At 35.9% G+C, this 24429-nt stretch overlaps 1 protein-coding gene across 1 annotated transcript in view; it reads right to left on the bottom strand.

Moving 5' to 3' along the window:
- Window positions 1-409: 409 nt before the first annotated feature.
- LOC132550246 (uncharacterized) overlaps window positions 410-24429 on the bottom strand; it is a 109818-nt gene continuing 85798 nt past the window's right edge. Inside the window, exon 18 of the mRNA XM_060214285.1 lies at window positions 410-2491. Coding sequence (XP_060070268.1) covers window positions 2142-2491 — 350 coding nt within the window. The 3' untranslated portion in view covers window positions 410-2141. The remainder of the gene's footprint in view (window positions 2492-24429) is intronic.

Below are 24429 nucleotides of genomic sequence, written 5' to 3' on the forward strand. Positions count from 1 at the left end.
TGCACCAGGATGTGTTTTCTTGTAGTATTTCATTTTATTGGTCTTCAAGCATTTTGATATATTGATATACTTGACTCTGGGTGGGTGTACACTGTTCTGCCTAGAGGAACTCTTTTTCTTGTAGATAATGTAGTCTGAAGTCTTTCATGTTTTATTAGCGACTTTGAGAGGAAGTCTAAGTCATTTTGTGAGGAAGCTTGATAGTGATTTATCCACTAATAGTATTGGCTCAAAGCTCACCACACTTTGTCTTTCATTTTTGAATTCCTTGAAAAAAAAACCTGTTCACAATCAGTAAAGGATGAAGGACATTGAAGCATGCCCAGATTCTTTTATTCAGATTGATAATACATTATCAAAGTGTTAAAACATCTCAAAAATCTAACTGACAAGAAATTGACAAGTCTCAGCTGATTTTGCAAATCAAATTTATCTTTCACTTAATTTTTTTCAATCTCTCAATAAAAAAAGGCATTCATCATTCAATCTGGCATACCAACCTGTACAGGACCCATAATGCTATTTATAGCTGAAACATCATAAAAAAATACAATATTGTCTATAAATTAAGATTCATTAAATAACACTTTATCACCTTCTGTAATGTGTTTTTGCATTAATTGTCAGGTGAACACCCCCATTTATCTTCATAAGTACTAATCATTCTACATTCTTTGGTGTTTGGAAATGAAGAGTCCATGTGAGTAACTATGGATGGTTGAAAAAACCAACACAGTACAGGTGTAAGGTTTCTATAATACAGTTAAATAAAACAAAGGGTTAACATTTACTTGTCAGGTACTTGTGTATAAGGACATAATATATAAATACATGTACTATACTGTTGGAGATGACAAACTTATTGATGTTAAGATGTATAGTATCATTGTCAAGTTTTTACAGACATCACTGTGAACTAGTGAGGTGACATTATAAAGAGTAAGTGTGTTATGAACAAGAAATTATTGTAAAAGTACATATAGATTCTGGTTCCTCCATTACACATATATCATTCATCTCACTAATCATTACCTGGCTGGGGTAATTTAAGTTTTTTTCTTCTAATTTTCATATAGGTTTTAGCTGTAGGCCCAGTATTGTACTTATTAAGAGGAGATTTGACACCATTATGGCCTTGCCGATGGGAATCTGGTGATATCCTTTTAGTAAATTACTCTTTTAATGACCACCATGTGCACAGGTACAGCAACTGTTCTGATTTCTTTTCCTCAATGGTTTGGGGGTGAAGTTCAATGGTTAAAAAAATAACACAAGTAATTTCAAATAAAAATTGATGAAAGAATCCCAGAGATGTATCTGGCACTTTTGTGTCCTGAGGAGTTACAGAAATCACACAGCAGGTAATTAAAGAGATGGAGGTATACCTAGGAAGGTAAACTATCACGGAGTGCAGTTTGATAACTTTGAGTGAAATCAATATTATTGTCAATAAACACAGCTATAAATCTCAAAGAGTTTTTCTTTAATTATTTTTTCTTCAGATGATTACAGTACATTAACAGATATGATAGCATATTTTTTTTCATTAGATGTGTCCAATATGTAATGTCATACAATATGAGAGATCAGGTGTTTGCATGGTGTAAAATGTAATACAACATGACATCAATAAGGTGTTTAAATTGTGTAAAATGTCACACAACATGACATCAATGAGGTGTTAACGCTGTGTAAAGTGTCACACAACATGACATAAATGAGATATTAACATTATGTAATACATGTATTGTCATATCACATGACAATCATCAGATGTCATACTACTGTCCTGCAGTATATAACAGGCATCAGTTGCTGTAGCACAATATGGAAAATCACAGAATTTCTTTGAATGTGAACTGTTCTTGACTGAAAGTCTAAGCCATTACGACACAAGCTGGATGTGAATGCCAATGAACTGACATTGGTATTTGCTCAGATTTCTAAATGTTTAAGACAGCAGTACCTCATGGGTGTAACTGGAGAATGTGTGACAACTAGATATTTCTGCACTATGATCATACCCTCCCACTGATACCAGTATCCATTTCAAAGTACCCATATTAGGATATGACTAGAATTCATGAAGAAATGTTGATATGTACAGGTGCTGTTAAATTACCTGTTGACAAAGATAACAGTTAAACCATAGCAATAGAGAGTTCTTCTTCTTCCTCCTCTTGTGAAATATTCATGGTTGGTTCCTCCAGTTCACTTTCAACCAGTCCCTCTACTTCATGAGCCTCAATGACTTGTGCCCCGTCTACAGTAATAGCCCCAACCCTTAGCTCTTCCATGTTGATTTCCCCCTCCCCAGGAATCTCTTCCTCGCCCTCCCTCGAGATTTCCTCTACGCCTTCAATGTAGTCTCCATCTAATTCTGCACCTGTGATCACCTGGGCCTGGGACACTGATAATTGGGACACATCCAGAGTACCTTGAATCTGTTCTTCAGTCACTTCTGTTAGAGTGATATTCTCCTCATCCTCCTCTGTACAAAAAAACAAAGGGAAATTCAAATTAAGAGAGATTAAAGAAACAAGGTAAAAACTACTGAAAAAAAAGGGAGAAGTGTTACAAGTGAGAATTCCATCCCAAATATCAGAAGTCATCTGTATGTATAATTGTAGAGCTATAACCTACAACACTGAACCACAAAGTTCTGATAGGGCACTGCATACATTTACCATCAACAGCACACCAAAGCTATTAGTCCCTCAAATTATATTATTTTAAACAATAAATAAACACAAACATGCATAGTTTGGTTCATCTCTTTTCTTGGTTTAATTCTTTATTCAACATTTGAAAAGCACCAATATTCTTTCCTTAAGAAATAATGTGGACATTCTGAGAGAGTGATAATATTATGCACAATGCGTTTTTAATTAAAAAAAAAAATCTTTAACGCTTTTAATCACAAGATTTACAATTATCTTCTTTTAAATAACAAAGCAACTCCAATGAACAAATTATAATGAAATTTGACATTTTATCAAGATATTATGTGATGAAGAAAGCCTTGTCTAATGGAGTCCATTGTCCTTGTCTAACAGACCAGAATATGTTGATCAGTCAATATAAAATACCTGTACATGGTTAATGTCAAAACCATAGGATGACAGAATTTAACTTCTGCATTAATATCAAATGTCTGAGCATTAAACAAGATTAAAATAGAAAACCTTTCTGTGTCACTATAAACGCTTCAAAATAACAGAACAAAATGAAGCAGAGTCTGGTTCTATCAGAAGAGGTGATAAAGATTAAAGTGATAGCTGGTTCCACACAAATGAGATCATGAAATATTGAACGTTTTATGACATTAACAAAAGAGAAAGCCCTTTCTTCTGAAATAGAACTCAAGATGGCCTTTAGTGAAAATGTTAACAATTTACTGAATAATTAATTATCTAAAACCTTCATGTTGCTATTGAAATTAGGCAAGTCATTTCCATCTAAGTGCCAGTTTGGAGAACAATACTTTTGATTCATAATGGATAGTTGCTAGATTTTATCAAACTCAAATCTGCATTTGGTTCCCTATTTGAGGGATATGCTTTGAGGTGTTTTTGTCTTGGTAGCAGGTTACTGCTATCCCCAGCACTCTCATACAGCTTTGCTACAGAAGTTTAGCACTCATAAACCACTGTCAGCTTTTGTTGGTGTGATTCTGGCATGACGTAGCCTATGAACTGTGACATTGCTATCATCCTGCAGCTGTATGTGACATGTGACCTTGAAAAGATTCCTTGTTGTGCAGATTTCCTAGAAAAATCCATTATGAATAATACATTGTAATTGTCAGTGAAATGGACCTGACTCTCACCCATATCGTAGAGTAGCTTTTCGGTTACTTCCTTCTCTGAAACTAGAGCCATGTACCCAAATAAATATACTAGATATTTCCTAGAAATATAACATCATTGAGATAATAATGTCAGGACGTTTGTTTTCTATGTTGTTCAGCTAAAGAACAAAATGAAATACTGTACTATAGTAAAGAAATGCAACAGGTTTATTTGTAAATCACTAAAAACACTATGCGACAATTTAAATCCTAATTGATATGCTCACTACACGATTTTTTTTTTTACTAGTTTTGGTCTACCCATATAACTAAATACAATCCACTCTTCTTGCAAATCTTCAATTCCATATGTGCATAAAGATACAAAAAAAGTCCACTTTAGTTTTAATGCATATGATTCTTCTTGAGAACAGATGTCCATTCTGATATGAATTAATCTGTATGTTTCATGAACCTGCCTATCAGGACATGGGTAAGGGGAGATAATCAATTCATACAGTTTAGAATCTTTCAAACACATGGGTTTCTAGCCATGTGTGATAATCATTTGGAGAATTGCTGTGGGAAATATTTTGATCTCTGATATATGTATTTATTTCTATTTGATTATACTAACTATCAGTTCCTTAAAAAGATATTTAATACTAATTCTGTTCATTCTATAATGGACATTTTATCACTGAGTAGGTAATTTAAATTTGCAACAATTGTATCTAATTTTCTCATCCCATAATTTTCACAAAATCTTAAAATCATTCACACCACTAAAAAAAGACATTACTGGTTACACTGATTAATTGGTTACAGCAAATACGAGTACCCATTTTTTCTGGAAATAAACTTCTTACATCTTCTTAAAATAATTCTAAATATTTTTTAATGAAATCTGATAAATTATAACTTTACGAAAAAATTTATATAAAATTTAGGAAATTTATCAAGAATAAAATTGGGACCAATTTCTAAAATTTGTGAGAGGGAGGTATGAAAACTGAATGACTTGATGTGAGCAGATGATAACGATGACTGTTACAAGATTATATACTGTATTAATATATTCACTGAAGGAGATAACCATCAGAGTCGACATAAACTCATGTCAGTTTTAAAGATTTCACAGGATACAAATTGTATGATTTCATACAGGATGTATAAGACCTTAATATTGAGAAAACCTTTTACAACATTATTAGCTTAATGTGAAATATCACACATATTTCACGAAATATCACACATATTTCATGAAATATCATTAATTTAATTCCAAATGATGTACAGTTTATTGTGCTCGAGTAAGCATGGATAGTTAGTGATTCTCCACTCTAACTGCCTATTTTCCCATTGTTGCTTGTCACTTTATGTTAAAGCAGGTTGTCTGAGGAAGATACAATTCACATCTAGATCTAGTGGCAACAGATTGTCAACTTGTTCAATAGTTACACCTAGATCTAGTGGCAACAGATTGTCAACTTGTTCAATAGTTACACCTAGATCTTGTGGCAACAGATTGTCAACTTGTTCAATAGTTACACCTAGATCTAGTGGTAATAGATTGTCAACTTGTTCAATAGTTACACCTAGATCTAGTGGCAACAGATTGTCAACTTGGTCAATAGCTACACTTAGATCTGGTGGTAATAGATTGTCAACTTGTTCAATAGCTACACTTAGATCTAGTGGCAACAGATTCTGAACTTGTTCAATAGCTACACTTAGATCTAGTGGCAACAGATTGTCAACTTGGTCAATAGCTACACTTAGATCTGGTGGTAATAGATTGTCAACTTGTTCAATAGCTACACTTAGATCTAGTGGCAACAGATTCTGAACTTGTTCAATAGTTACACCTAGATCTAGTGGCAACAGATTGTCTACTTTATCTAGTGGCAACCAATTGTCAACTTGTTCAATAGTTACATCTAGATCTAGTGGCAACATATTGTCTTCTTGATCTAGTGGCAACAGACTGTCAACTTGTTCAATAGTTACATCTAGATCTAGTGGCAACATATTGTCTTCTTGATCTAGTGGCAACAGATTGTCAACTTGTTCAATAGTTACATCTAGATCTAATGGCAACATATTGTCAACTTGTTCAATAGTTACACCTAGATCTGGTGGCAACAGGCTGTGAGCTTGATCAATAGTTACACCTATATCTAGTGGCAACAGACTTTCGACTTGTTCAATAATTACACCTAGATCTAGTGGCAACATATTGTCTTCTTGATCTAGTGGCAACAGACTGTCAACTTGTTCAATAGTTACATCTAAATCTAGTGGCAACATTTTGTCAACTTGTTCAATAGTTACACCTAGATCTGGTGGCAACAGGCTGTGAGCTTGATCAATATTACACCTATATTCAATAATTACACCTAGATCTAGTGGCAACAGATTGTCAACTTGTTCAATAGGTACACCTAGATCTGGTGGCAACAGACTTTCAACTTGTTCAATAATTACACCTAGATCTATAGGTGTTACCAGAAATTGTCATATAGTCAGGTTGTATTTGATAGAAGATGTCCATATTAGAGAGGTTCCAATGGCACAGAGCAAACATTGTTTATATATACCTGAATGTTTATAAACAAAAAGGATGAAATGTGATTCATTATAAAGATAACACAGTAAATGAATAAGATGGATCAAACCTCACACCAGTGTTAGGGAGGCTGTGTTATTACTAGGTATATACAGTGATGTTTGTATACCTGAGACCCAGAGATATGTGCCTGATCAGCAGGTAAAAACCACAGGTATCAGTGGTATGTAAAGTGTGGGAGGTGCTACGACCAGAGATATCATAACTCCACCTGCCAGTCACAGGGCACTTGGTAGATGAATTTATAACAAAAGGTATCCCTTTGAAGTGTGGTATGGTTCTACTTAGAGGCCCTTACCTGGTGTCAGATGTGAGTCACCGATGACCTTCAATCTCTTTATCCCCCATACAAGAATAGATGTTCTTCATTTTTATCAATGAACTTTTGGACAAAGCAAACATTATCATTAGACAAGGTAAAAGCTGGAAGGTCTAAAGTCATGTGGTTGTGTATAAAAGGGCCTAATAAACGTAGTGTTCCATCACATATCCTCTTAATACACACAGCATAAGGCTACTAAACGAATCACATCCACACAGAATAAACATTTATGAAATTCCCACAGTTCAGGAACAATATCTTAGGATGAGGAGTTGAAGGGTAATATCTCCGAGCTAAGGTAGTCAATATTTGAGTATCCCTGCTTGGATTCTATAATGACTTACAAAAATTAATTGACCTTGACCTATATCTTCAGGTCACTTTCAGTATGATAGTTAAAGGTATTCCAGGTCAAACATAATTAGTAATAAGTCACAATATAAAAATACTTCAGTAACAATGTCTATTATCAAAATACAAATATAGAAAGACTGTACAGCCATACTTGCCTTAAAAGGCACGGAATATTTGCCACAAATAGAATTACAAATGGCATCTGAAGTTGTCCTACATACGATTAACCTCAAATATAAAACACTGCATTAAGGTCTCCATTTCTTATTCAAAGGTCACAATCAAATCATTTTGAGAGCAAGTAGAAATTTATAGATCAGATTTTAAAAACATTTCAAGTGAAAAGTTTCAAGTAAACACAATGACATCCTGTGTGGCTTCAGAACCTGTTCTGTATACCGGTATGTTAATAAAACTAGTAGGTTTGGTGAGTTATGGGATTACACAACAATATACTTACATACTTTTATTTATATCAACATCTTACATCACAAGTAAGAAATTCTCCTTCACTGCTGGTTAGCATCACCATACAAACCATTGCTCCCTAAACCAAATTTCATGTGATTAAAATCTTAAATAATTTATCTTTTGATGACAACTAACTACATCAACACTGAAGGAAACCCAGTTAAAGCAAAATTCCTACAGGAATCATTGTTTTATCCTGAAGGCTTTGTAAGTTGTGAAATGTCAAGTTGACTATGACCTGGCTCAGAGAGGCCTACTGGGCAGCCCCCTGGGGTGCAGGATGCAGGTGTACCAACTTCACTTCTTTAATCTTCTCATCAAGGGATAAAAGTCTTAAGCCTCACTTGATGTATTCTTTGAAAAAAATTAACAGGTAATGTTGATATTTTTTGTCAATGAAAAATATTGTGAAACTATTCAAAGGTTAACACTTCTTATATGGCTGAATGTGTAAAGAGAAAGAAAAAACGTTGGCTGTCTATTGAACTAGAACATCCAGCACTGTATAGGTGTAATGATGTATGTTGACAATTTTTCTATAAATTTTGACAACAAAATCATTAAACTACAATTTATCTGATAAAGACTTTTAGTATTACGCTCTTCACACCACAGCATGTTGATCTCCTGTTTCCTTTGTGGGACACTTCAGTCTCCACTTTTCTTATCTGCAAGCCTTAATGTCGGAGACATTCACAGAGTGAAGACATATTCCCAAGACCTTTCAGCAATAGCACTTTGTTATATAACACTGATGTGAAATCGATCAATCAATCAATCAATCAATCAATCAATTGATGGAGTTCTACATCTGACCTTCCATAACAAATATTTATATGTAAAACATGTGGTATCTTCACCTTTGAAATTTACTGAATGCCAGGCTATGACAAATTTGATTCTAAATTCATCCACAATAAAGTTTATAAAGTTTACCGATCAGTTGACCTAACATACTGGCACTAAATCAAAATATTACTCCAATTAATCGTTGTGCTATTACTCTGGTAAACATGAAACGTGTTTTCCAATATAAGAACAGGAAACATGTTTTCCAATATAATAACAGGAAACATGTTCTCCAATAATGTTTTCTGATCAACACCTTCAAACACCCTTTAATCTGGTCCTGTCTCGCCCTATTTTCTTGACTAGTTATTTAAGATCTTCCTTCATGAAGTTTCCTTCATTTCATGGTTTGACCAGTCTTTTACACTTTCACTTTGAAAGCAACAAAGACCCTGACATTCTAGTTTTGAAAATAAATGAAATTGCCTGATGTGTGATAATTAATATGTCAATAGCAAATTTTTGGCAGAAACGTAAATGTTGTATCAGAATCACATTCCCTGGGAGGAATTGCCTCCCACGTTACACTCTGATAACACAGGTTAATTAGGGTCACGTCATTCATCTTCATAACTTTTCTGCAAGTTAACTTTGACTGATAAATATTTGTATATATGATGAGGAAAAGGTCATTTTGGTGTCCATTATAGAGTACATAATCTACTCATCTCTCCACAAGCACCTGTATCTTATCCTCTCATCTTGATTACTTGGTTTTAATTCACTGTACACATAAATACTTCAGAATTGAATTAATTATGATAGCGTTGAGACCAGCCCATACCACAGACCATCCTTACTTTAATTATGTCTTATATCAGCAGATTCCTTGTCCAATGGAGACCTGGGAAAACCAGTTACCATATAAATACAGATATACCTATGGTGTTAGTCAGCCAAAAAGTAATGAATGGCCTTGGTGTCCTCACAATAAGGCCTAAATTCCACACTTTTATAAGTGAATATTGGCGAGTAGTTGAAGGTGTTGTTTCATTGTGTAGATTTTAAAAAGTTTCAAAAGTTAGTGAGATTTACGTGTACAGGAAGTAAAAGAAGATTTTATTTCAGTGATAAAAATCAGTATGTTGCATGTATTCTGAAGTGATGAAAATACTTGTATCTTGTATCAGGTTGCATGCTTCTAATAGTAAGTCAGTCAAATATTTACTTGTACTTACAACATGAAAATGAAACTGATATTACTGAGAAGTGTTCTAAGAATCTGGGTCTGTAGCCGACCACATCCTGTTTACACTGATCTCTGTCCAACTCTAGGGCGTGGGCGGGTGGCAGTTAGAGATACCACTCTCACCAAGATTACATAATTTTAATACAAAATCATTGAATCTACAGCAAATGTGCACAGTATCCATCATTTGCTTTAAAGATGAAATAAAATGATCTAAGATGAAGTAAGACAGGGCCAAAAGAAATTTCATGACTAAATATAGGATAAATGATATTTCATATGAAGTGAACCAATACCCAACTCGTAAAGAAACCCACATAACTTGATAACGTAAAATGCAATTGAATGGTTATGACCTCGACTGCTTGTCAATATGATATCTTTGAATTGCCAGCTTGCTGCATACCTATTTGTTTGCAATATGTTCACAATGTTACAAGGGGGTTGGTCTAGTAAACATGGAATGAAGCAAATATGCTTTATACACACATCTGCCTGGTAACACTACAAAAAGGTTTTCATGTGTGGGAAGGTGACCTCCTTTCAGTTTGGGTAAGGTTGAACTAAAGGGATATATGGCAGAAAGTATAAGCTGGTACTGTTGTATGATAAAATAAGTGTTTTCAGATTTTATGAAATCCAAATGCAAATGGCTGGAATATATCCAGAACACAAATGCTTTTGACAAATGAAGTTTACAACATACACATTTACAGTCTGCAATAATTGCTAATTCAGCAGAACAACTTCCACTTCAACAATAAAACCATTTACCAACACTGAAGAAGACTAATTCTCTTGTTAATTCAGAAATGTAGTAACATGCACAATAAAATGAATGATTCATTATTTGGTAGATCTGGCAGCAACCTTCACCTTTATAACACTAGCAGGTCAAACGATGAACTTGCCTAATTGAATTGAAAATGGTCACCAGAGTCACAATGGTTCTTGTAACACGCCATAGAAAAAAAGTAATATAACTTAACTGCATTGTACACATAATGCAAATGTAGATTAAATATACATAAACAGCTGTCCCATGCTAAGGTTCTAACCAAGTTTAAATTAAAAGAAATTTCACTAAAGATTTAAATTTTCCAATATGAAATCTTCCATCCACGAAAAATAGAACATTTTTGAAATTTCAGTCAATTTGACCCATTTTCAGCCCTGCCCATCAACCCCTGTGACATCAGTCAAGGTCAATATGTGTATCTCATCAAATAGTCATCTTACACTTATTTTCAAAGTTGCAATCTATTTTACAATTTTTGGCTTCAACCCTAAGGCCCCTGGGTTGGGCACCACATAATTAACAATCTGGGTGTGCCTTCAGCCATGTAAGGTTTTTGTAAAAGTTCACTGAAATTGGTTCAGGACTTTTCCAGTGGAAGTCAAAAATGTTTATGTTGCACAATGCACAACGCGGGACAAAAGGGGATCACAAATGGTCATCCTGAGACTTTGACCTAAAGAAAAAAAACTGGATTAAGAAAATGGGTGTGATATTCACACATGCACAGGCAATGCATGTTAAAATGTTGATTTTAAACAAACAGCTGCCAAGGCCATGTGATGTCACTGCCTTTCTCAAACATTCCTTTGTCTGATTAATGGTTCACCAGTGGTGCTGTTAGAAAGACTGTGTAAGGAAACAACAGAAGGCAGAGATCCCTATAGAATCAGTAGATAGGAGACAGAAGGTAGAGGTCCCTATAGAATCTGTAGATAGGAAGGAGACAGAAGGTAGAGGTCCCTATAGAATCAGTAGATAGGAAGGAGACAGAAGGTAGAGTCCCTATAGAATCAGTAGATAGGAAGGAGACAGAAGGTAGAGTCCCTATAGAATCAGTAGATAGGAGACAGAAGGTAGAGGTATCTATAGAATCAGTAGATAGGAGACAGAAGGTAGAGTCCCTATAGAATCAGTAGATAGGAGACAGAAGGTAGAGGTCCCTATAGAATCAGTAGATAGGAAACAGAAGGTAGAGTTCCCTATAAATCTGTAGATAGGAGACAGAAGGTAGAGGTCCCTATAGAATCAGTAGATAGGAGACAGAAGGTAGAGTCCCTATAGAATCAGTAGTCCCTATAGAATCAGTAGATAGGAGACAGAAGGTAGAGGTCCCTATAGAATCAGTAGATAGGAGAGAGAAGGTAGAGTCCCTATAGAATCAGTAGATAGGAGACAGAAGGTAGATGTCCTAATAGGATTTATAGTTACAGTATATATCTCCCTCCTCAGAGTTATAGTATATATCTATCTCCTCTGAGTTATAGAATATATCTCCCTCCTCTGAGTTATAGTATATATCTCCCTCTGAATTATAGTATATATCTCCCTCCTCTGAGTTATTGTATATATCTCCCTCTGAATTATAGTATATATCTCCCTCCTCTGAGTTATAGTATATATCTCCCTCTGAATTATAGTATATATCTCCCTCCTCTGAGTTATTGTATATATCTCCCTCCTCTGAGTTATAGTATATATCTATCTCCTCTGAGTTAGAGTATATATCTCCCTCTGAGTTATAGTATATCCCTCCCTCCTCAGAGGTATTGTAGAAATCTTTATAGCCAAGGTTATGTTCTAGAGAAATGTTACAAAGTGATGATATTTGGTGAAATAAACCTGTTATACCATAAGTATGGGGTCTCAGATTTATGATGTCACATGATTGTTGGAGGGAAGCAAGGTCCCATCAGATAATCTATATCATTTAGTACAACACCAGGTAGTGTGTAGGAAGCCAAACCCTGAACATACAGACAGATAAGTTTGTATGAAATGTCATACTAAACAGGAAACAAAATATTAATACAGTCATATATGACAGTAAAGGCGACTAAAAACCACCCAAGCAATGTTTGTTTTATCATTTTGTTTACGATAAAACACATATGGTTTTTAAACTCTGACAGATGACCGTATAAATTTTGTAATTAGCATAAAATGCTTTGTCCTGTCCAGTTGATGATGGACATGTGGTCAGAAGTTAGGATAAGAAACTTAGCATATCTGGTCATTCCACCTTTATGATGGTGTTTACTAGGAGGTGAGCAGGGTTAGTGATGAGTTTGAAGGTATCCTCTTTCTGATTATACAAGTATCTTGCATTAGGTTTAATATACATTTAATTCTACAATAAATGAGTTAGTAGAGAGATGTATGTCTAGCCCAGTCATTACCAGTCTATAAACTCTCCACTACTGGCTCACTGCCATCTCATTGTCACACAAAATGATGTCATCCCAAGCACTAGGGCAGAATCTTTTCAAGGTCAGGTGGGTGTGACAGACTTGGTACTACTCCATAATCAACACTGACATGGAACTACAGCTTGATCAAAATCTCCTTTCTGCTTGGTATGAGGAGGATTATTCAACAATCTTTTCAATTGAAAGGCAGCAAAATGATTTTTATCATCTGTGGAAAGTACAATCAAACTTTGTAGACAATCCAGCCACCTTTCCTCCCAATAGACAATCCAGCCACCTTTCCTCCCAATAGATAATCCAGCCACCTTTCCTCCCAATAGATAATGCAGCCACCTTTCCTCCCAATAGATAATGCAGCCACCTTTCCTCCCAATAGATAATCCAGCCACCTTTCCTCCCTTTCCTCCCAATAGATAATAGACCTTTCCTCCCAATAGACAATCCAGCCACCTTTCCTCCCAATAGATAATCCAGCCACCTTTCCTCCCAATAGATAATCCAGCCACCTTTCCTCCCAATAGATAATGCAGTCATCTTTCTCCCCAATAGATAATCCAGCCACCTTTCCTCCCAATAGATAATCCAGCCACCTTTCCTCCCAATAGACAATCCAGCCACCTTTCCTCCCAATAGATAATCCAGCCACCTTTCCTCCCAATAGATAATCCAGTCATCTTTCCTCCCAATAGACAATCCAGCCACCTTTCCTCCCAATAGATAATGCAGTCATCTTTCCTCCCAATAGACAATCCAGCCACCTTTCCTCCCAATAGATAATCCAGCCACCTTTCCTCCCAATAGATAATCCAGCCACCTTTCCTCCCAATAGATAATCCAGCCACCTTTCCTCCCAATAGATAATCCAGCCACCTTTCCTCCCAATAGATAATCCAGCCACCTTTCCTCCCAATAGATAATCCAGCCACCTTTCCTCCCAATAGATAATGCAGTCATCTTTCCTCCCAATAGACAATCCAGCCACCTTTCCTCCCAATAGATAATCCAGCCACCTTTCCTCCCAATAGATAATCCAGCCACCTTTCCTCCCAATAGACAATCCAGCCACCTTTCCTCCCAATAGATAATGCAGTCATTTTGATTTCCGATGAATAATGCAGTCATCTTGCTTTCTGATGGATAATCTAGTCATCTTGCTTTCCGATGAATAATGCAGTCATCTTGCTTTCCGATGAATAATGCAGTCATCTTGCTTTCTGATGGATAATCTAGTCATCTTGCTTTCCGATGGATAATCTAGTCATCTTGCTTTCCGATGGATAATCTAGTCATCTTGCTTTCCGATGGATAATCTAGTCATCTTGCTTTCCGATGGATAATCTAGTCATCTTGCTTTCCGATGGATAATCCAGTCATCTTGCTTTCCGATGGATAATCCAGTCATCTTGCTTTCCGATGGATAATCTAGTCATCTTGCTTTCCGATGGATAATCTAGTCATCTTGCTTTCCGATGGATAATCTAGTCATCTTGCTTTCCGATGGATAATCCAGTCATCTTGCTTTCCGATGGATAATCCAGTCATCTTGCTTTCCGATGGATAATCTAGTCATCTTGCTTTCCGATGGATAATCTAGTCATCTTGCTTTCCGATGGATAATCTAGTCATCTTGCTTTCTGATGGATAATCTAGTCATCTTGCTTTCCGATGGATAATCCAGTCATCTTTCCTTCTAAGAGAGAGTCAATCCACTTCTTCCTCCACAACAGATTAATTAGCCACCTTTCTCCCAATAGTTAATCCTGATTTCTTTCTTCTTGATAGCCAGCCAGCTCTGTCATCTCAACAGATGATTTAGCAACTTTTCTTCCCAAAAGACAGTCCATGTATCTTCCTTCCCAATAGAGAATCCAGGTGTCTTCCTTCCCAATACATAATCCATGTATCTTCCTTCCCAATACATAATCCAGGTGTCTTCCTTCCCAATAGATAATCCAGGTGTCGATTTCCTTAATACATAATCCAGGTGTCTTTCTTCCCAATACATAATCCAGGTGTCTTCCTTCCCAATAGATAATCCAGGTGTCGATTTCCTTAATACATAATCCAGGTGTCTTTCTTCCCAATAGATAATCCAGGTGTCTTTCTCCTTAATAGATAATCCAGATGTCTTCCTTCCCAATAGATAATCCAGGTGTCTTTCTCCTTAATAGATAATCCAGGTGTCTTCCTTAACATTTTGGTATAGCTGTACTTATTATAAAAGTACATCTTCCAAGTTTCATGTTCAGTTTCTGTAACAGGGGCCCCGGAGTGCAACAATTTACCTGTCGCCAGCCAAGCATTCTCACCTGTCCTTCTAATGAATATTTAATTAATTTCTATGTGCTCTGGCCCTCTCACATGACAGACATGCAGTTCTGGTATGTTTGTAAGATCAAATTTTTAAATGTCACCTTTATTTTGGTTTTTAAATAACAAATCTTGAATGATGACAATTTATTACATATTTCATCATATTACTTTTTACTTCCCTGGAAATTTAATACACAGTATCAATTCACAAACAGTATCTGTATACTAACAATACTTTTATAAAACCTGTCATGCCTATCGGTGTCTTTGGTCAGTTTGGCCAAAATAGAAGCTTGACCTTTCCACGTGACAAAATAGAAATACAAATACTATGCCAATGAATTGATTATTGTTCAAACCAGACCCGAGTGTCATGTGTCACTTCCATAACATCAATTAAGAAACAACTTTGGCATCTTGCAAATAAATTTTTTCATAAGAACCCAATGGCCTTGTTGTAGGTTGAGTCCTGTTAAGTAATTCCCACCAACATCTTAATTGCATAATAATTAGCAGACTACATGGAGAGACTAATTCAGGCCAGGTATGTAGACAACATGGAGGAATACTCTGAGGACAGGTATGTAGACAACATGGAGGGATACTCTGAGGGCAGGTATGTAGACAACATGGAGGGATACTCTGAGGGCAGGTAAGTAGACAACATGGAGGGATACTCTGAGGGCAGGTAAGTAGACAACATGGAGGGATACACTGAGGACAGGTATGTAGACAACATGGAGGGATACTCTGAGGGTAGGTCAGTAGACAACATGGAGGGATACTCTGAGGACAGGTAAGTAGACAACAGGGAGGGATACTCTGAGGACAGGTCAGTAGACAACAGGGAGGGATACTCTGAGGACAGGTCAGTAGACAACATGGAGAGATACTCTGAGGACAGGTCAGTAGACAACATGGAGGGATACTCTGAGGGTAGGTCAGTAGACAACATGGGGGGATACTCTGAGGGCAGGTAAGTAGACAACATGGAGGGATACACTGAGGACAGGTATGTAGACAACATGGAGGGATACTCTGAGGGTAGGTCAGTAGACAACATGGAGGGATACTCTGAGGACAGGTCAGTAGACAACATGGAGAGATACTCTGAGGGTAGGTCAGTAGACAACATGGGGGGATACTCTGAGGACAGGTATGTAGACAACATGGAGGAATACTCTGAGGACAGGTCAGTAGACAACAGGGAGGGATACTCTGAGGACAGGTATGTAGACAACATGGAGGAATACTCTGAGGACAGGTCAGTAGACAACATGGAGGGATACTCTGAGGACAGGTCAGTAGACAACATGGAGGGATACTCTGAGGACAGGTCAGTAGACAACAGGGAGGGATACTCTGAGGACAGGTCAGTAGACAACATGGAGGATTACTCTGAGGACAGGTCAGTAGACAACATGGAGGGATACTCTGAGGACAGGTCAGTAGACAACATGGAGGGATACTCTGAGGACAGGTCAGTAGACAACATGGAGGGATACTCTGAGGACAGGTCAGTAGACAACATGGAGGATTACTCTGAGGACAGGTCAGTAGACAACATGGAGGGATACTCTGAGGACAGGTCAGTAGACAACTTGAAGAACTACTATTAATCCTCAGAGGATTTTTTTCCCGTTAGTTTTATGTTTTTTTATTATCTGGGTATGTTTTAGTTATCTTTCCATCTCTACAATATTTCAGATGCCTAATATACAATGTGACGACATTCCAGACTCTAAACAATGTCACCTTGGGCACACAGCTTTAGTAAGTTTATAATCTTCATTTTTTGCCAACCTATGCATATATAATCTATTTTAGACATTTTTGACATAACACAAATTGTTTCTGATTATTGTAATTGCACATATTTTTTGAAGCTAAAACACAATTTGCACAGATGCAAACTATGACATTTTAAAATCTATGTATATATTCATTCTATTTTTTGTTGTTACCAAACAGTTTACAGATCTATAAGAAACCATTATACACATAAATTAAAGCTATTGTAGTCATACTTCTCTTTCTATTTATCCCACACATCTTATATGTTCCTGATATATCTATACAATGTCTTTTACATATTTAACCTTGTGTGTCTACAAGTGTTTGTTTTTGCTTCAAGATAAGTTTTTATGTATCTCATGTCATCACATTATTGTTTCTGAACCACAATTTATGTCAGCCGGGTCTGATCTTTCTGTTTGGAAAACAGATTTACCTTGAACTGTTAAAATATAGGAATGCAGGGATTCATTGTTATGTACATGTAATTTTAGATGGCAGTGTAACTGCTTTGTAGACTACATGTAATATCAGATATGACTTTGATTTATTACATAAATCAATTAACATTAAGAAACGATAATGTAGCTTTATAACCTTCAACATATGTAAGATGTAGATGGTGTTTAATACCTTGGTAGTATATAAGATATAAACAGTGAAATGCTACTGAAAATCTTTACTTGTAAGTTCACATGCAGCCACTCTCCATTATATATCTAAAAAACAGCCACTCTCCATTATATATCTAAAAAACAGCCACTCTCCATTCTATATCTAAAAAACAGCCACTCTCCATTCTATATCTAAAAAACAGCCGCTCTCCATTCTATATCTAAAAAACAGCTACTCTCCATTCTATATCTAAAAAACAGCCACTCTCCATTCCATATCTAAAAAACAGCCACTCTCCATTCTATATCTAAAAAACAGCCGCTCTCCATTCTATATCTAAAAAGCAGCCACTCTCCATTCTATATCTAAAAAACAGCCAAAAAACAGCCACTCTCCATTCTATATCTAAAAAACAGCCACTCTCCATTCTATATCTAAAAAGCAGCCACTCTCCATTCTATATCTAAAAAACAGCCAAAAAACAGCCACTCTCCATTCTATATCTAAAAAACAGCCACTCTCCATTCTATATTTGAAAAACAGCCACTCTCCATTATATATCTAAAAAACAGCCGCTCTCCATTCTATATCTAAAAAGCAGCCACTCTCCATTCTATATCTAAAAAACAGCCACTCTCCATTCTATATCTAAAAAAACAGCCGCTCTCCATTCTATATCTAAAAAGCAGCCACTCTCTATTCTATATCTAAAAAACAGCCAAAAAACAGCCACTCTCCATTCTATATCTAAAAAACAGCCACTCTCCATTCTATATCTAAAAAACAGCCACTCTCCATTCTATATCTAAAAAACAGCCACTCTCCATTCTATATCTAAAAAACAGCCAAAAAACAGCCACTCTCCATTCTATATCTAAAAAACAGCCACTCTCCATTCTATATCTAAAAAGCAGCCACTCTCTATTCTATATCTAAAAAACAGTCAAAAAACAGCCACTCTCCATTCTATATCTAAAAAACAGCCACTCTCCATTCTATATCTAAAAAACAGCCACTCTCCATTCTATATCTAAAAAACAGCTACTCTCCATTCTATATCTAAAAAACAGCCACTCTCCATTCTATATCTAAAAAACAGCCAAAAAACAGCCACTCTCCAATCTATATCTAAAAAACAGCCACTCTCCATTCTATATTTGAAAAACAGCCACTCTCCATTCTATATCTAAAAAACAGCCACTCTCCATTCTATATTTGAAAAACAGCCACTCTCCATTCTATATCTAAAAAACAGCCACTCTCCATTCTATATCTAAAAAACAGCCACTCTCCATTCTATATCTAAAAAGCAGCCACTCTCCATTCTATATCTAAAAAACAGCCAAAAAACAGCCACTCTCCATTCTATATCTAAAAAACAGCCACTCTCCATTCTATATCTAAAAAGCAGCCACTCTCCATTCTATATCTAAAAAACAGCCAAAAAACAGCCACTCTCCATTCTATATCTAAAAAACAGCCACTCTCCATTCTATATCTAAAAATCAGCCACTCTCCATTCTATATCTAAAAAACAGCCAAAAAACAGCCACTCTCCATTCTATATCTAAAAAACAGCCACTCTCCATTCTATATCTAAAAAACAGCCACTCTCCATTCTATATCTAAAAAGCAGCCACTCTCTATTCTATATCTAAAAAACAGCCAAAAAACAGCCACTCTCCATTCTATATCTAAAAAACAGCCACTCTCCATTATATATCTAAAAAACAGCCACTCTCCATTCTATATCTAAAAAGCAGCCACTCTCTATTCTATATATAAAAAACAGCCAAAAAACAGCCACTCTCCATTCTATATCTAAAAAACAGCCACTCTCCATTCTATATCTAAAAAAAAGCCGTCTTCCAGACATTGGTCTAGTAAGTATCAACTCCTTGGGAATCTTCTAAAGACATTCACTTTATAAATTAACATTTTTGGATGGCAAAGATAAAACAAAGTGGTTCATCTAATGAAGAGTTTGAGTATAAAAAACCCCCCAACATTATGGGAGATTCATGGACATTAAAATAACTTGCCTTTCAACTAATCTGCATGATCAAAACACTTCATTAATGTTTTCTTCTCTGACATGTATTAATTTAGTGTCAGGGTGAAAGTTGTTACTGAATATATAGACTTAGCATTCATATGTTGTTAGTCACAGTAAAATCCTTGATCTCCATGATCTCTGGAAACATGTCCTTGTAATACCTATTAACTAAAGAGACAACAAAAAGCTAGCAAGGTTAACATAGTTCCTTGTAAATAATGTTATTTCTGTCCTATTTATCAAAAAACAGAATTAACTTCAAAATACCATTTTTTTGTCATTTACAAACAAGTTTAGTTATTGTTGTACAAGCCCAATTATTATCACACCAGTACAATGATCATTTATGATTGTCAGCTCCTAATTCACAGAAATCATTATCCTTGAACAGGATGTATTAAAAAAAGTGAGAACATCTTTACTTTATTAAAATCATCATCGCTCCTCTTTGATTGTGGATTTTTGTCAGTAATGAAACTTTCCTACAGATAGCACCTTCAAGGTCAGCTAGGTTTGATGGGCCCAGTTGTATTTATATACCTATCATAAATGGTTATCATTACAGGATCATACACATATATGTACTTATAAACACAGATCATTTCTACAATTTATATATTTATCTAGTGATATTGGACTTTACTATAAAAGCTATATGTTAACCTATAAATGGGTGCTTTAGTTAAATTATAAAATTTGGCTTTTATCCAGCATTTAAAGTGTGAAACCTTGTCTGGGTTTTACATTTCGGTTTTCTGTGAACAGTCGATGTGAGAGCCTTTCCCATGGCCCCCATGTACCTAAACACAATATACCAGTCACACCAAATACCAGCCTCACATATCAGGTAAAAGACTGCATATATAAAGATGTAATAATATTTAATCTAAAATTAATGTTTTCAAGCAAAATCTGTGGGAAAAGACATCAAAATTCATACTATCCAGTCAACAGAAAATATTAAAAGTGCTATTGATATTTATGAATTTCTGTACATTATAACTGAAAGATTTTGAAAAATGAATGTGTTAAGATTACATACAAATATGTGTTATTGCATGATAACTTGTGATCCTTTTGTTAATTAATACATTCTACATCCAAACCAAACAGAATAATTAGAGAGTACACAGCTTACATCCATACCGCTGCCACAGTATTGGAACAAGACACAGGATCAATCAAATGATATAGGGCAGATCAAGCCTTATATCCTGTCATTATAAGCATCCTTAGAATCTTCAGCCATGTATGTTTGGTTGCTGTGCCAATTAATGTATATTGGCTGTTGTAGGTCTGACTGATACCTTACAGCCAATCTGAATTTGGGGCACAAAACATCTTTGAACTTTGACTGGATTACTCTTTTAATTCCAACCAACTATGCTTCAAGACATGCAAAATTTGACTTTGATATTTGTCATAATTCATAATATCATAACAAAATATATACCAAATGAAAGATAGAAATTTGACCTTGACCACTGACCTGATGACCTGCATTTTTGGTTAGAAGACTTTATTTTAACAGTTTCTAAACTGTGTTAACAGATTAAGAGATACAGAATCTGACCTTGACCTTTGACCCAATGATAATCATTTATTTTATTGATGTTTTCCAAAAATGTAAAAAAAGCAATTATCAAACTTGTTTGGCTGGGGAGCTTCCAAAAATTGTCTATCTAAAGATACAGTTACGTACATTTTTACTTAACAATATCTCCATCTGTGTTTGTACTGTTAAATATTAGTAAAGGCCCACAATAATATTATTTTCAATTCAATCTTCAAATATTTCTGTATCCAATTGCAAATGATGGTTCTTGATGATCTGTTTCAGTCAAAAACACATGATGGACAGTACTTGTAAAAAAACTTGGTACTGTCTCATAATTGTCCACTGGTAAATTTCATTTCTTATTAATTTATTTTCATTCTGTCAATTTTTTTGTCCACATTCAAACTGTACTGATATATAAGTTGCATGCTGACCGCCAAGTAAAAAAATCCACAGCTTATAATCTGGAAAATATGATAATTTAATTGAACTTATTTCAAAAGAATATTAGGTTATCCTGTAGAATAGTTTCTCATGTAGGACAAGGTTGATGGGTATATCCCATGGTATCTAGTACAAGGCTGATGGGTACATCCCATGGTGTCAGTTTCTAGTACAAGGCTGATGGGTACATCCCATGGTGTCAGTTTCTAGTACAGGGCTGATGGGTATATCCCATGGTGTCAGTTTCTAGTACAGGGCTGATGGGTATATCCCATGGTGTCAGTTTCTAGTACAGGGCTGATGGGTACATCCCATGGTGTCAGTTTCTAGTACAAGGCTGATGGGTATATCCCATGGTGTCAGTTTCTAGTACAAGGCTGATGGGTATATCCCATGGTGTCAGTTTCTAGTACAAGGCTGATGGGTACATCCCATGGTGTCAGTTTCTAGTACAGGGCTGATGGGTATATCCCATGGTGTCAGTTTCTAGTACAGGGCTGATGGGTATATCCCATGGTGTCAGTTTCTAGTACAGGCTGATGGGTATATCCCATGGTGTCAGTTTCTAGTACAAGGCTGATGGGTATATCCCATGGTGTCAGTTTCTAGTACAGGGCTGATGGGTACATCCCATGGTGTCAGTTTCTAGTACAAAGATTATGGGTACATCCCATGTTGTCAGTTTCTAGTACAGGGCTGATGGGTATATCCCATGGTGTCAGTTTCTAGTACAAAGATTATGGGTACATCCCATGTTGTCAGTATCTAGTACAAGGCTGATGGGTATATCCCATGGTGTCAGTTTCTAGTACAAAGATTATGGGTACATCCCATGTTGTCAGTTTCTAGTACAGGGCTGATGGGTATATCCCATGGTGTCAGTTTCTAGTACAAGGCTGATGGGTATATCCCATGGTGTCAGTTTCTAGTACAAGGCTGATGGGTATATCCCATGGTGTCAGTTTCTAGTACAAGGCTGATGGGTACATCCCATGTTGTCAGTTTCTAGTACAAGGCTGATGGGTATATCCCATGGTGTCAGTTTCTAGTAATGTTGTATTTCTAATACATAAATCAAAATCAACACAAAGCAAATGTTTTCTTATTATTCCCATATGAAAATGATTCACAAAATATGTCATTGTTGAAATACATGACTAAAAAGGAATGTTAATTAGTAATCTACTTAAAATGCTGACATTGCTGTTACACTTGAATACAGGTAAAGGCTGCAGTATGTTTGTGAACGGCCTCTAGTTCCACCTGGTGAATGAGTTTTCCCACAGTCACTATAACTATCCCCTAATAACACCAGATATTGAGATATATGTACTTTGTACCTAGGGAAGCCCATTTGAGATTATCTCAGTAGATCATGGGAAGACTTAGTGTCTTTCATGGCCCAATTAACTTTAATGTTCAATGCAATGATCCCCAATCAGAGAATGATGGTTCCATTGGCAAACACTTGAAACCTATAATGGTATGGATGGACTGGGACTTCCATAGTTCAAAGCACTAGTAAGCTTAACAAAAAGAAAAAAGATTTCTCTTATTTTCCTCTATGTCTAAATTTTCAACTTATCAAAAGAAAGCCAGTTCCCTTCTCCCAAATATATAAATCTGAAACTTGCCATATTTTTTCTGTCGGATTTATTATAAATGTGACCATTAGACATGGAGTTTCTTGATAAAGCTTTACCAGCTCAGAAAGTCTCCACAGGTGGATACCTGATAGGAGATCATCAAAGCATTTGCTACCCGTTATAGTCTCAGTATAATGGTCTGTGTCCCAACAATAGGTCGTAACAATCAATCTGAAAAGGGAGAACCACCAACACCTCAACAGAGGAACTGATGGGATTGAAGAATATCCTTCTTTCGCAAGATGTAAAGAGGCAAAAAAAAATTTGGTACCAATATGTGTAATTTCCACAGAAACTTGGGTATGATCAGAAACAAGAAGTAGATAAAGTGACTTGAGCGCTTTAACAGAGGTGAGGAATATGTTGCTCAAAACACCTTATAGCTTGTGTCAACCTATTGGTGGTGTGTTGAATGACAGTGCCCGATAAAGCCTTTAATAGTGACTCAAAAGGCCTGGTGACCTATGACATTGGATAACGTGACGAATTACACATATTTGTTAAAGGGTTATAAGCAGTGATGAATGGAATACCCCTGATATTTTCAGGGTCCTTGTTTCTGTTTAATCTATGTACTGTGGTGCACCAAGTAACACTGTGGCTCTCGGCCTTTGCTATCAATACAAACAGATAACCCAGATATCTGGCCTACCAGATTTGGAAATATGTTTACATGTTCATCTATTTTATCTGCTAATCACAAGAAAAATATGGTACTGTAGGATTTTAAAATTCAACTGAACATAAAAAAAGCTATTATATTAAAAATTCTATCGAATATATTTGAAGATTATTTAGCTTTATTGGTGTCAGACTGTCGGAGGGCTGATTATCTTTGATTAGTACCACTCTAGTACTAACCAACCCATGTCAAGTGGAAATTACACAACAAGTGTACAGTTATACATGCAATGAAACTAAATACATGTACACTTCAGATGATGTGCACTGCGATCCCACTATATTCTCAGGTCATTGATTCTATAACCTTGATGGTGCATTCTTGCCATCATCATAAACACGATTTCTGGAGAAAAAATAAACTAACCAGGAAAAATCTTTTTAAAAGTGTGCATGATACATTGATATGAGGAGGGTACTGTTTATATTTACTTGGCTCAATATCAGTTCCTTAAGAATTGGATACTTGTCTGCATGTTCACCCCTGTCACAT

The sequence above is a fragment of the Ylistrum balloti genome, unplaced genomic scaffold (genome assembly GCF_031769215.1).
Source record: "Ylistrum balloti isolate Yb309-2 unplaced genomic scaffold, AGI_CSIRO_Ybal_v1 Utg370114, whole genome shotgun sequence".
Classification (NCBI taxonomy): domain Eukaryota; kingdom Metazoa; phylum Mollusca; class Bivalvia; order Pectinida; family Pectinidae; genus Ylistrum; species Ylistrum balloti.